Raw genomic sequence first — 12,749 nt, 5'->3', positions numbered from 1 at the left:
GAGGAGGAATTAAAGAACCTTTTAATGAGTGTGAAAGAGGAGAGCGCAAAATATGGTCTGAAGCTCAACATCAAAAAGATCATGGCCACTGGTCCCATCACCTCCTAGCAAATAGAAGGGGAAGAAATGGAGGTAGTGAGAGATTTTACTTTCTTGGGCTCAATGATCACTGCAGATGGTGACAGCAGCCACGAAATTAAAAGACGCCTGCTTCTTGGGAGAAGAGCAATGACAGGCCTAGACAGCATCTTGAGAAGTAGAGACATCACCTTGCCAACAAAGGTTCGTATAGTTAAAGCTATGGTTTTCCCAGTAGTGATGTATGGAAGTGAGAGCTGGACCATAAAGAAGGCTGATTTCCGAAGAATTGATGCTTTTGAATTATGGTGCTGGAGGAGACTCTTGAGAGTCCCATGGACTGCAAGAAGATCAAACCTCTCCATACTGAAGGAAATCAACCCTGAGTGCTCACTGGAAGGACAGATTGTGAAGCTGAGGCTCCAGTACTTTGGCCACCTCATGAGAAGAGAAGACTCCCTGGCGAAGACCCTGATGTTGGGAAAGATGGAGGGCACAAGGAGAAGGGGGCGACAGAGGACGAGATGGTTGGATAGTGTTTTCGAGGTTACCAGCATGAGTTTAACCAAACTGCGGGAGGCAGTGGAGGACAGAGGTGCCTGGCATTCTCTGGTCCATGGGGTCACGAAGAGTCGGACACGACTAAACGACTAAACAACAACAACAAACATCATAGGTGCAATTTGTCTTTCTTCAGGCCTCAATTATCTCAAAAATTGCAACAGCTGCATCCTGTAACTGCCATCTCCATGTGACTTGGCTTGGTTGTGTTTGTGGCAATAGCCCCACAAGTGATTGTATGGAATCTGCTGAGTAACTGAACAACCTATGTTAATGGCTGGATGACATAGTAGTCAAAACTTAGCTATTTAATCATGTGGGTGCAAAATTGGCTAAATGAAAACTAATTTATCAAATTACAAAGACCACCTTAGCCACTTCCATACAACCACCTTTAAGTATTAAAAATATAGGCAAGACCTACTGCTGTACACAATTCCAGCTTGTACTGTTGGTGATGACGATTTCCTCCTTATGAGGAGTTTGATTTCTTTGGGCATGATAAAAGATGGCACATAATCCAACCTGAGTGTAAGCCAACAGAAAATATTTGAGCCCAGGCTTAATTCTCCTACTGAAATCACAGCTTGGAGCCACAGATTTTGTAGCTACATTACAATTATTTCTTATGCTCATGTAACTTGTACTATTTTAATCTTACATGTTTGAAGGCTGGCTGGTTGAAATTGTGCAAATTAAATGCATGCAAGAACAGCTTTTAAGCTCTCTGCCTGCTTACTAGACAACGCCCTTCAGCGTGCTGGCTCTGGAAGCCTTGGGATGGTTGTACAAGGTCTTGCAGGCACTCTGAAGGCCTTGCAAGATCTTGTGAGAGCATCTCAGAGCCAGTGTGCTGAGTGGGCCTTCTCAGGTAAAGGAAGAGAGAATTTAAAAGTTCTTTGGAAGGTTAGGGATGCGCATGAGGGTGTGGCTTCAAGGGTTTGAGTATGTGTGTTTTCGTGTATACACAGAACCCTTGGAATCAAACCTCTGTATGTGTAAAAGAAGCCATTGCTCTTGAGTTATAAAGTGAGCAGTGTTAGAAGTCAAGCCTGCTTGAAACTGTTCCTATGGAAGCATTCAAAATGATCTTAGCTGGATCAAATTCCATCTAGTCCAGCAACCTGCTTCCTTCCCATAGGAAATCCCCAAGCGGAGCATGAAAGCAAACAGATGTCCTATGTTGTTTGTTCTCAGCGATTTGCTGCCTCTGAACATGGATGGCTGATAGCTTTTTCCTGGAGAAGGTGAGGTCTATCAAAGGCTATCTAATTCTGTAGTCATAAACACATATTATGGCAACAAATTCCATAAATTAATTCTGCATTTTGTGAAGTCTTCCCCTCTTGCTCACCCTGAATGGATAATCCTGGATAATTTCATTGGATAATCCTGAGTTTTAATGTTTATGGGAAACAGCAAGGAAAACTCTCCATCCACTTTTTCTGCACTATAGATATACAGGCAACGACTGATTAACGGATGTTCAAAAGACATGTGATTGCACATGTGCGCACAGTGCCAAACCCAGAAGTGACTGAAAATGTCACAAAACATGTCACTAAAAGGGTGACGTGGGCAGTGCAGGGCGCACTTACACATGCTCTGCTGACATGCACAAGGGCCAGGAACAGAAGCCCCACATGAAATGGTCATCAACCCTACTGATGATCCCTATTCTTTTGTATTTGGTGTAAAAAATACAGAGGAAGGTGGAATTGCCCACCTTTCTGCAGGATGTAGCGCATCATAGAGAGGCAATTTGTTGGATCCAAGTCCTACCTGTGATTTGAGCTGCATGTACTCCACTTGGATCTGGCTAAGGTCCCTCATAAGCTGCTTTGCTCGCAGGTGGTTGTCTTGTGCCACTTGCTCTATGGAGGCAACTTCTTTTTGCAAACAGTGGTTTTCCTGTTTTTGTTCCTAAAATAAAAATTGGTGGGTGCGCATGTTCACAGTTTTATATTTTGTTTCCCTTCAGATGAACAGTTATGCTCTTGTGAAACAAAAACTTGGCATGATAATTACCATTCAGGTAACAGTGCTTTGACAGGGCCCAACCCATGGCAAATGACATTAAATTATGCACATGTGATTGCAGCAGCTAATAGAGTGACCTGTGAACAGCTTAGCTTTAACCTTGCCAAGGAGTCAGAAGATGGCTTTGGGTGAACTCTCCCCTCCCCAACAGTAATGAGTGGCTGGGAAAACCCAGCCAGATGGGTGGGGTAGAAATAAAATAATAATAATAATAATAATAATAATAATAATAATAATAATAATAATAATACTGACCTACATCACAAGTTTTTTTATAAAGAGGAGGCCTACAACGTAGCAACAGTGGGGCCATCTTAGGATCTAGTGAATCCTAGGCTTGTTCAGTCCCTCGCTGGGGTACCTCCTTCCAATACACCCCCTTCCCTCAATCTGGTGTAAAGGAGATTTAGATTGCAGCCTAAACTGGTTGAATTTATATTCCATTGAAATGAAGCAGCCGAGTCCCATTGATTTCAGTGGGAATCAAGTTCAACCAACTATCACATTTTTTATTACAACAAAACCACTTACATGAAGTGCTCTCTCGAGTTGGGCCTTCTGCATCTTGATGGCTTCCTTCAGTCCTTCTATTTGCTTTTCAGCCTTTTCCCTCTCAGTTTGAATCTGATCATGGAGCACTGTCTCCTTGGCTTTTGCGAGTTCTAGCTCCCTTTGGAGGGATAAAATCTCACCATTTTTTTCTTGCAACTTCAGTTCTTTTTCAGAGAGCTGATGTCCTGGAATTAAGAAGATTCATTCAGCCTATGTCACCAGAAAAGCATGTACCAAATTTCAATTCTCTATATAGTGAAGAAGTACTTTTGCAATTTTAAAATATTACATACTGTATGCAATTTTAATTTATTACATGTACATCCTTCCCTTTCGCTAAGGAGGTTAGAGAAGCATTTAAACCTATCTCACAAGGTTCTTTTGAGACTATGACTATCCAGGGATTGTACAGTTCAGTGTGTATCTCAATCTGAGAGTTCCACATCCACAATGAGGCCATAATACTACAGAGTTTATATTAGGACTTCTTCATATACTTTTTTTTAATAAAAAAAGTAAATTTATATAAATGCATCAGTGGCTTTTGCAGCCTTTATCTCAACGTACGGGTTTTGCTGACTGTTTCTTCAAGAGCTCTGCACCATGACTCCTCCTTTTGAAGCTTCTGGATCTGTTCTTCTTTTCCTTGAACTTTAGCAATTGCTTGTTCCAGCTGGTATTGCTGCTCTGCTAGTCCTTGTTCCAACAGCTGTTTCTGATCCTTCAGTTCAGCTGTGCATTTCTCCAGCTTCTTTTCTTCACGTTGTATGTCCTCCCTGAGGTGATGAAGGACCTGGCCAAGGACAACACGTCAAGAGTGAACCTTCAATTGCAAGGGGTGGGGTGCAGGGGTGGGGATTGACCTTCAAAGGCAGCTGCTCTTCTTTCTGTCTCTTTAGTCATATAAAAGCTCTGAGCTGAAAATTTTCCTTTTTCAAAGTGGAGCTTGATACATTTTATGCAAGGTGTTTTAAATTCTAACACAGTATCTCAGGGTTAATTGGGGCCAGGGAAGGATGTCCCCTGCCCAACCACTCCATAAAGACTCTACTTGATGAAGACATAGCTCTTTCTTGCTATCATCACAGAGCATCACAACCAGGTGGAGGATGTGGGTGGACTTCTGCTGGAAGGGAGGTCAAAACAGTTATTTTGGGTTGAGGTACGGTGGGTGAAAAAACAGCAGCTCACAAAATGTACAATAGGAAACGCACAAGGCCAAGAAAAGGCAAGCACTCAAGAGACAACAAGAGGACCAGGGGATCCTCTTGCCTGCTCCTTCCAGTATGGAATATGGGATTATCATCCATCATCCTCAGATAAACACTTTGATTACTGTATTTAAATTTAGGAAGTAACTGGGGAAAGGTCATAGCTCAGTGAAAGAACACGTGCTTTATATGCAAAAGGTGATAGGTTGATTTCTGGCCCCTCTAATCAAAAGGACTGGGAAAGATTCCTACTTAGATCTCATAGAGCTGCTGCCACTCAGAATATGGATTATAGTTCAGATTAAGCACAAGGCAGCAGTTTATGCTCCTCGAGATCAGAATATACGTTCTCTAATTGAGCTCCCACTCTATAAATGGATTTACTTGGAGCTGGTGTCTTAAAGATGAGTTACCCTTATATTCTAGAACTAGTCAGTTTGGATTCTTTTAAAATAAAGAAAACAAGCTGAGCAGATCATTCATGAGAGAGCAACACATACCATCTCCTGTTTGCTCAGTTGTAGTTCATGCTCTTCTATTTCCCTGCAAAGCTTCTGCAGCTCGTTCTCCTTCCTCTTCTGTATTTCCTGGCATTCCCTGCACTTTCTTGAAGATTCTGTTATGGTGTCTTTCAGAGCTGCTTGTTCTTGAAGTAGTTCCTCTTTTTGCTTTGTGGCATTTTTCACATCCTGTCAGTTCACAGCAAGAAAATCCAGAAAACAAAACACAAAAAAGGAAACACATGCAAATAAATGTTGCACTCCAACATGTTTCAGCCGTGAGACTTCAGGTACCTACAAAATGCACCACTGCTGCCAAGCAATGATGTCATGCATGAGCTAGGCTAACACCATAGGTGAAAAACTGCAGTCACAACTCTCAAAATGGCATATTTGTAGATGCCTTCTCTCAGCCCATGTATGTTTATTCAGAAGATGAATCCCTTTGAGCTGAACACCACCACCACCTATTATTTATTACTTTTGCCCCACCAATATGATTGGGTTGCCCAAGCCATTTTTGGGCAGCTTCCAACATAATGGGAGATAAACCCAAGTTAAGCACAGAGAGGATTGGGTTGTCTTTTGATAAAGGCTTCCTCTTTCAATACAGTTGTAGGCTTCTTGTCGTTATATTCCAATGCTACAAACCAACCTGTTCCAATAGTTGAAGATGCTGTCTGGAATCATTCAGTTCAGTCTTCAAAATATTCAGTTCCTCCTTTTTTTCTACAGAAAATACATTTTACAGCTCGTTGAAAGAAAATACAATAATCTAGGAAGGTGCAAATACTGGATATGGAAAGAAATTCCATACATTAGGCATATATTTAAAAAAGATGAGTATTTTGTTGGAATCCGAGAAGCTATTATTTACCATGAATATGCTTCTGTAAGTCAGTAATGTTGCCATTCAAAAGCATTTTGTTCTTTTGTAGTTGGTTAATATCAAGCTGCAGTTTTTGGACCTCTAAGTCCATTTTCTCTATGCTGGTGAGAGTGGCTTTATTGTTATCTTCAGCAGAAGCCAAGGATCTGTAAAATGGGATAAGATAAACTTTTATTCTGGGTTCATGTTGATATTTGTGACAAGTTTAAATTTCCTTGCAAACATTAAAATGGGAATACAGAGCGGTCATCACCAAAATGATCTCAAGTTGACCAGGACTTTTGAGCCATAACAGCTATTTTAGAGCATATTAGTAAAGTTCATACTGCTAGTTTCCAGTACACAGGTTCCCTGTCCCTGGTATATAGCAATCTGGTGATTGGCTACTGCATGCTTTTTTAAAAATAAACACTAGTGGCCCCATGAAACACAGAATCATAGAGTTGGAAGGGACCCCAAGGGTCATCTAGTCCAACCTCCTGCAATGCAGGAATCACAGCTAAAGTATCCATGACAGATGGCCATCCAACCTCTGCTTAAAAACCTCCAAGAAAGGAGAGACCACAACCTCCCGAGGAAGACTGTTCCATTGTCAAACAGCTCTTACTGTTAGAAAGTTTTTTCTGGTGTTTAGTTGGAATCTCCTTCCTTGTAACTTTAAGCCATTGGTTTTCCTACCCTCTAGAGTAGGAGAAAACAAGCTTGTTCCATCTTCCATTTGGCAGCCCTTGAGATATTTGAAAATGGATATCATATCTGGTCTCACTCTCTTTTCCAGGCTAACCATACCCAGCTCCTTCCACTGTTCCTCATAAGGCTTGGCTTCTAGACCATAGATCATATTGCCTTCCTATGCACATGTTCCAGCTTATCGGAGAAAAGAAGTACATTCTCTGGAGTGAAAGAAGCACCGGTCTACCTCTCACTTATTCCCACACAGTTCCCATCCAAGCTTTTCAAGCCTAACCTGATGCTTGCATGTTCATGCCAGATTCTTTCCAAGTGTCATGCTCCCCTCTATCTTCTTTATACTTATTTTCCTCAAGTGAAAAGTTTTCATTTCCCCCCATCAGATTTCTGCCTACAGGCTAGGCCACAAATGGAAACTGGGGAGTGACCAGAAGGCAGTGGATAGTCTACAAAACTGCTGGATGGAAAAAGACTTAACCCATTAGTGGACGCCTCCTTTATCCAATCCAGAGAACAAAAATCATGCCACAAAATCACGGAATTATCCAAAAAGAGAATCTCCTTCATAATACCACAATATATTTTTTCTAAGCAACATTTCCCCTTCACCTTTTGGTTTGCGACAATTTCTCCTCTAGACTCTCACAGTTTTCTTCCAGCTTTTGCTTCTCAGTGCTCAATGCCTTGATACTGTTTTGCAGAGAATGGAGCTGGGAACTAAGCCTCTCAGTGTCTTGTTGAGCCCTCTCAAGAAGTTGCCTTTGTCGTTCCACTTCCCTGCACTGCTGCTGAGATGCTTGCTGGAGAGTATCCAACTCAAGGTTCTTCTAGAAATTAAACACAAATGAAACAGTGGAGCAGATTGGATTTTACTTCACAGTGCTCCTATTTGCCATGCTTGCCTTGTGCCTAGTAGGACATAGCTTTATGTACACTATTATTCCAGCTCCTTTGTTTTATGATACATACTTATGAAAGTTTTCATAAACCTGCACTCTGACTGCCCTACTGATACTTTGAGTAAGGTTGAGAAACCACACTTCCTATGTCATTTCCATATAGCTTACCTATGGGATAGAACTTATAAAGGTAATGTGTGAACATAGATCTTGCTGAGATAAAAGATGCCTGCAAGCTGCTCTGTAAAATGTTTTCTCTCTCGTATGAATCATGGCAAAATGAACTCTCACTTACCTCCAGGACTGCAACTTGCATTTTTTTCAATTCATTAACTTTTTGGCTTTGCTGGAGTTTTAGGCCTTTTAGTTCATCATTTTTGAGGCACAACATTTCAAGAACATGCTTGAGTTCTAATAATTTGACAGCAGAAACAAAACTAGGTAAGTTCCAAATAAGCCAACTGAATCATACACAGCCCCCCAGGATCAGTTTCTACTATCTTCAGTTTAAGCATCAACAATAAAAAAACCTTAGATAATAATGCTGGGGAAGACCCCCCTATTGGAACTGGGGCTGGGAACCTGCAACCCTCCAGACGTTGCTGATATCCAACTCCAATCACCCCTGACTTCACCATGCTGGCTGTAGTTGATGGGAGAAGGGAGCTGGAGCCCAACAACTTCTGGAGGCTTAAGCTCCTTACCATACTGGGCCAGACAGGCTTAAGCCCTGAATTGGTGGAGGGGAGCTTTATACATATTTTTTTCATTGTGAATTTACACAACCTATGAAATCACATTCTGTTCAGATTTGATCCTCATTTGTAATATTTATATAGTGGAACAGAGATCTTGCAAAAGTTGTAGCCTTCCAGCAGGTGTGGGGTCTGAAGACGGGATTTGTCCCACGTCCCCTGTCAAAAACTAAGATATGTGCAACTAGCCAGAGGCTGCTAGAGAAGAGACTTCAAGTAGCCCTGTTAACCATGCAGAACTGTCAGCTCAACATTCCTCACAAGGTGTTAGTGCTGTCCCATGCATTCTCATGCAAAACTAGTCTTGGGAATAGCTTTGAAACAACATTCATCTTTATTTCAAGGTTTTAAACTATCCCCAATCAAATAGCCTAAGACGCAAGAAGCCTATGTTTAAGCCAACTGATTTTGGTCTCTCTTCTTAGTTGTTCCAAGCAATTAGCTTAATCATTGGAACAGCAACCCACGATTTTGTCACGTGGTTGTTTTTGCAAATATGGGTATATTGTGAAGAAAATAGCAATCATTTTAAGCCAAACCTGTCTTATGCTTCATTATTTGCCCCAGGACGTCTTGCAATTTCTCCTCCTCTTTTTGGATATCCTGAGTTACTAGAGAAAGTTGGGATCTTTTCTCACTTAGTTGGGCATTGAGTTCTCCTTTCTGAACACTCAGATCCTCTAGAAAAGACTTTACTTCCTAAGCAAAAGAACAAAAATTGCCATGCTTAAAAAGTATGCTTCTACAGACAGTACGGTTTAGGGATGGGTGAATCTGTCAAATTTGGTTTCTCTCAGTTTTCCAATCTTAAGTTCTATTCTCCATATTCCACACCAGTTTCCAATTTTAAAAAAGTCCTCATGTAAATTCATTAGCATTCTAATGACTTTCTCTTAATATACATGTTTGTATGTAATTTTCCTGGATATACACATTTTGCAATGCTATTTCCCTGACAGTAATGATTTTATGTACACTTTGCCCTAGTATATGCATTGTTTTATAAACTATTAGGCCAGGGAACTGTATTGCAAAATTCAGAGAAAAGTGATTTTCAAATAATGGCTGTGTTACAGTTTGCATAACATTTTAAGAAGAGTGAATTAGGTAGATTCGCCTATAAGTGAGATCAGAATTGAATTTCTCCTCCACCCCTTAGTGGAGTACTATGCAAGACCCATTAGGTTCAATGGAACTTACTTCCAGGTCAGTGTGAATAGGACTGCAACCTTAGCATGATAGCCAATGCTAATTCTACTCAAGAGTAAACCCACTGAAAATAAAAAATGACTACCGGTAATTTATGCACAGTACTTTCAATGGGTCTACTCTTGAGTAAAACTAGCATTGGCTACAACCCCTAATAATATTACTTACAAATTTCAAATTGTTGTAACTATCGGCTGGACATTCATTCACAATTTTTGTGACCTAAGACAATGGAATAGTTTCAATCTAAACCTTCAAAAGGGAACAGTATCCAAGAAAAATCCAAATTGGCTTCAAAATAAACAAGAGACTAGAAAACCTTTATTTGTCGCCGTTTTTCAGCCACTTCAGCTTTGCCATGCCCAAGAGCTTCTGTTAGGGCAGCATTTTTCTGGGCAATGCTCTCTTGGAGGAGGAGGAGCTCTTTATTTTTTTGACCAAGCAGTCTGTCCAAAATTAGCAGCTCCTGCTGTTGAGCTGCAGTCTACAAAAATGAGGAGAGGGGGAGGGAAAAACACAATGTGGGTCTTTATCGGTCACACTTTGGGACAATGCACTCCCTATGTGACCTCTGAGATTCTTTGAGCAGAGGACACTTGCTACTCTCAAGAGCTGATTGAGTGTGATGGCTGAGCTATTGGGCTAAGGGGATTTTGTTTTGAAGTTCACTCCTGGTTGTGGACTCACAAGGTAGTCTCAGGCAGTCCATTATTCTGTCTGTAAATCCCTAACCCCCCTCCCTGCTCCCTTCCTAACTTCAATGAAGAGATAAAACAGTAAGTCTATAGGATTGTTATAAGGATTACTGAGATAATACATTATTTTTATATTTTGGGAACACCCTAAAGTACTACGTAAATACTTATCACCACCACCACCACAATCACTACCACCTATAAGCAGTGTTTCTCAGCAGGGGGATATACCCCCAAGGGGGCATATGAACATCTCAGGGTGGGATTTTCACACACACACACACACACACACACACACACACAGAGAGAGAGAGAGAGAGAGAGAATTAGTAAAAAAACAACAAAGCACATTAAAATACAAAAGTATTAAGTGTTAGGTTCAGAAGGTGAGAAGACTGTATGCAGCTTATTACATGATCTGCATGCCATCACAGTTGCACATTTGGCATGATCTTGCAAGCACTGCACCGGATGATCTACTGTGCACAGCAGTTTATCATGCACAGTGCACTTTTTAAAACTTTTTTTCATTATTAAGCCATGAATTTTCTTTCTAATTAATAGTCACAACATTTTGACCCCTTTATTTTTGAGGAGCCAGGTTTGAAGGGAGGGGGTTGTTTTATGTTAGCTAAAAGGGGTCACAGATTAAAAAAAATTAAGAAATGCTGAGCTTCAGCAGGGGAAACAGGTGCAGGGGGCCTATGAGTGTGAAGTCTGCTGTTGGCAAGCAACAAACAAACAGGCCCTCTCATGTACATTTTATAACATAAATATATTTATATTTAGTTGATGTATCTTTTTTCCTTTTCTACTGATTTACTGTGAGATCACCCTAGACTAAAATATGAGTTTTCAAATGCCTCATTCTACAACTATCTTCTTTTCCTATGTGATCCTCTTTCACTCTGCAAGCACCAATTTTCTAGTTATGCCTTTCTATTCCCTTTTCCTATTTCATCTCACATCTAGCTCTCTTCATGCTTGCATTTGAGCACCTCCATAAGACACATTTGTTCACTATGGCTGCTTTCAAATGACCTTCATTCACTTTCCTCACCAACGTATCTTGTGTTTCCCTTTAGGTTGAAACCCTGATAGGAAAGCCTGTGATGATTTAAAGGTTTCTACAGTACTTAGTAACTGTAGGTGCTTTATTTAAAAAAAGCAATAAGTGAGCTAATAAGATTGATATATTTCATTCTCTTTGGTCAGTAAAAATGACTTCTGCCCTTCTCATGAAAGCTACTCCTGGGCCTGGCATCTTGGGCCACTTGCATTTCAAAGTGAGGAAGGATTTGCTGTACTACCAATTCTACTCACCTGATCCTTCAGCCTGACTAGATCACTCTTTTTGCTCCGAAGAATATTCTCTGCTTCTTTAAGAATTTGGAGGTGGTGATCTTCATTACCTTCTGCAACTTGTATATCTGCTTGCAGCTTCTGAAGGCTAGAAATGTTTAGAAGCAAAAAAATGTTTTTTTGAGGAAACGAAAATACGCTGTGGTCCGGTGCTGATCATCTGAATTGCTGAGCTAGTCAGCCACATGGAACTGTCACTGGTTCAGTTCATCTCAGCATCCAATCAGCCTCTCTTACTGATGCCACATGTCCATTGAAGCACACTGCTGTCAGAAGAGAATTTCTAGTACTGGTAGCCACTGAGAGCAGCTGACAAATTTACAGAGGAGAGAGGATAGGAATATCTAAATAGGTGGGCCTGGTGTGAGGCTCAAATGAAGAACAAAGCTCTAGTTCAGGAATGGGGAACCCTGTATTCTACTGAAGGCCTCATTTACTTTTGGGGTGGCATATGTCACCAATGGGCAGGGTCATCCCTTTTATTTCTCTTTCTGCCACCCCCTTTCTAGGACTAGAATCTAGTCTTTCACAACACCAAGTTTGAACAGTGAGGACTTGTAGAGAGGTGGAGACTGTTCCAAGTGTAGGCATATTTCAGAGGTAGTGACAAATGTATTTGTTTGTTTATGTGTGGCTCTTTTTGGAGTATCATATTATGAGCATTTGTTGCAGTATAAAGTAGCAAGAGGATTTTTTTGAAGTGAATTAAAAACAAAAACTTTTATGGACTGCCTTAATTAACCAGAAAAATTGATCTTTCACATACTTGAGTTTGAAACCAAACCAATGTAACTTGCCTTTCAGTCAATATTTCAATCTTCTGGCTCAAGGATAGAAATTCAGAATCTTTTGCAGATATAACTTTGTTGATTTCCTTCAGAATCCCTTCTTGTTCTATCTTGTGGTCTTCTAGGTCCTTTGCATCTGCCTGAAGCAATCTGAAATGCATTAAAAAAACTCATTCTAGTGCTGATTGCTTTTGAATAGCATTGCAATGATAGGTCCAAATTCTTATAGGGTTTTTATTTTTAAATCATGGGCCATCAAAGTTCAAAGTTCCAGAATCTAAGACAAAAGAACAAAACTTCATAATCCTCATACAGCCAACATCCACAATACACCGATCACTTTAAAGTGAGTACACCCTACCTAGCTGCTTTGGCCCCAGCTTGTGTCTCGAAGACAGATGATGTGGTGAGACATGTATGCATGCAGAACCGGAACTTTCTCATCAACTTCCATTAACTTTATTGAACATGCTAAACTTTTACCGGGCTGTTGGAGGGGTGTATTTCCCCACCCCCCATC

The 12,749-nt window shown here is 40.7% G+C and overlaps 1 protein-coding gene across 4 annotated transcripts in view; it reads right to left on the bottom strand.

The window, feature by feature from the left end:
* The window catches only part of CNTRL (centriolin), a 63,685-nt gene that overhangs the window by 8,329 nt on the left and 42,607 nt on the right, over positions 1-12,749 (bottom strand). For all 4 annotated transcript variants that reach the window (XM_083721559.1, XM_083721560.1, XM_083721561.1 and 1 more), the window contains 12 exons: positions 12,239-12,379; positions 11,403-11,529; positions 9,704-9,868; positions 8,715-8,874; positions 7,716-7,831; positions 7,131-7,348; positions 5,820-5,977; positions 5,598-5,671; positions 4,943-5,131; positions 3,799-4,024; positions 3,211-3,416; positions 2,422-2,562 (listed from right to left, as the gene is read on the bottom strand). In XM_083721559.1, coding sequence (XP_083577685.1) covers positions 2,422-2,562; positions 3,211-3,416; positions 3,799-4,024; positions 4,943-5,131; positions 5,598-5,671; positions 5,820-5,977; positions 7,131-7,348; positions 7,716-7,831; positions 8,715-8,874; positions 9,704-9,868; positions 11,403-11,529; positions 12,239-12,379 — 1,921 coding nt within the window. The remainder of the gene's footprint in view (positions 1-2,421; positions 2,563-3,210; positions 3,417-3,798; positions 4,025-4,942; positions 5,132-5,597; positions 5,672-5,819; positions 5,978-7,130; positions 7,349-7,715; positions 7,832-8,714; positions 8,875-9,703; positions 9,869-11,402; positions 11,530-12,238; positions 12,380-12,749) is intronic.

This window comes from Podarcis gaigeae (genome assembly GCF_964106915.1).
Source record: "Podarcis gaigeae genome assembly, chromosome: Z".
Taxonomy (NCBI): Eukaryota; Metazoa; Chordata; class Lepidosauria; order Squamata; family Lacertidae; genus Podarcis; species Podarcis gaigeae.
The sequence above is the reverse complement of the archived record's forward strand: the minus strand, read 5'-3'. Positions and strand labels throughout refer to the sequence as shown.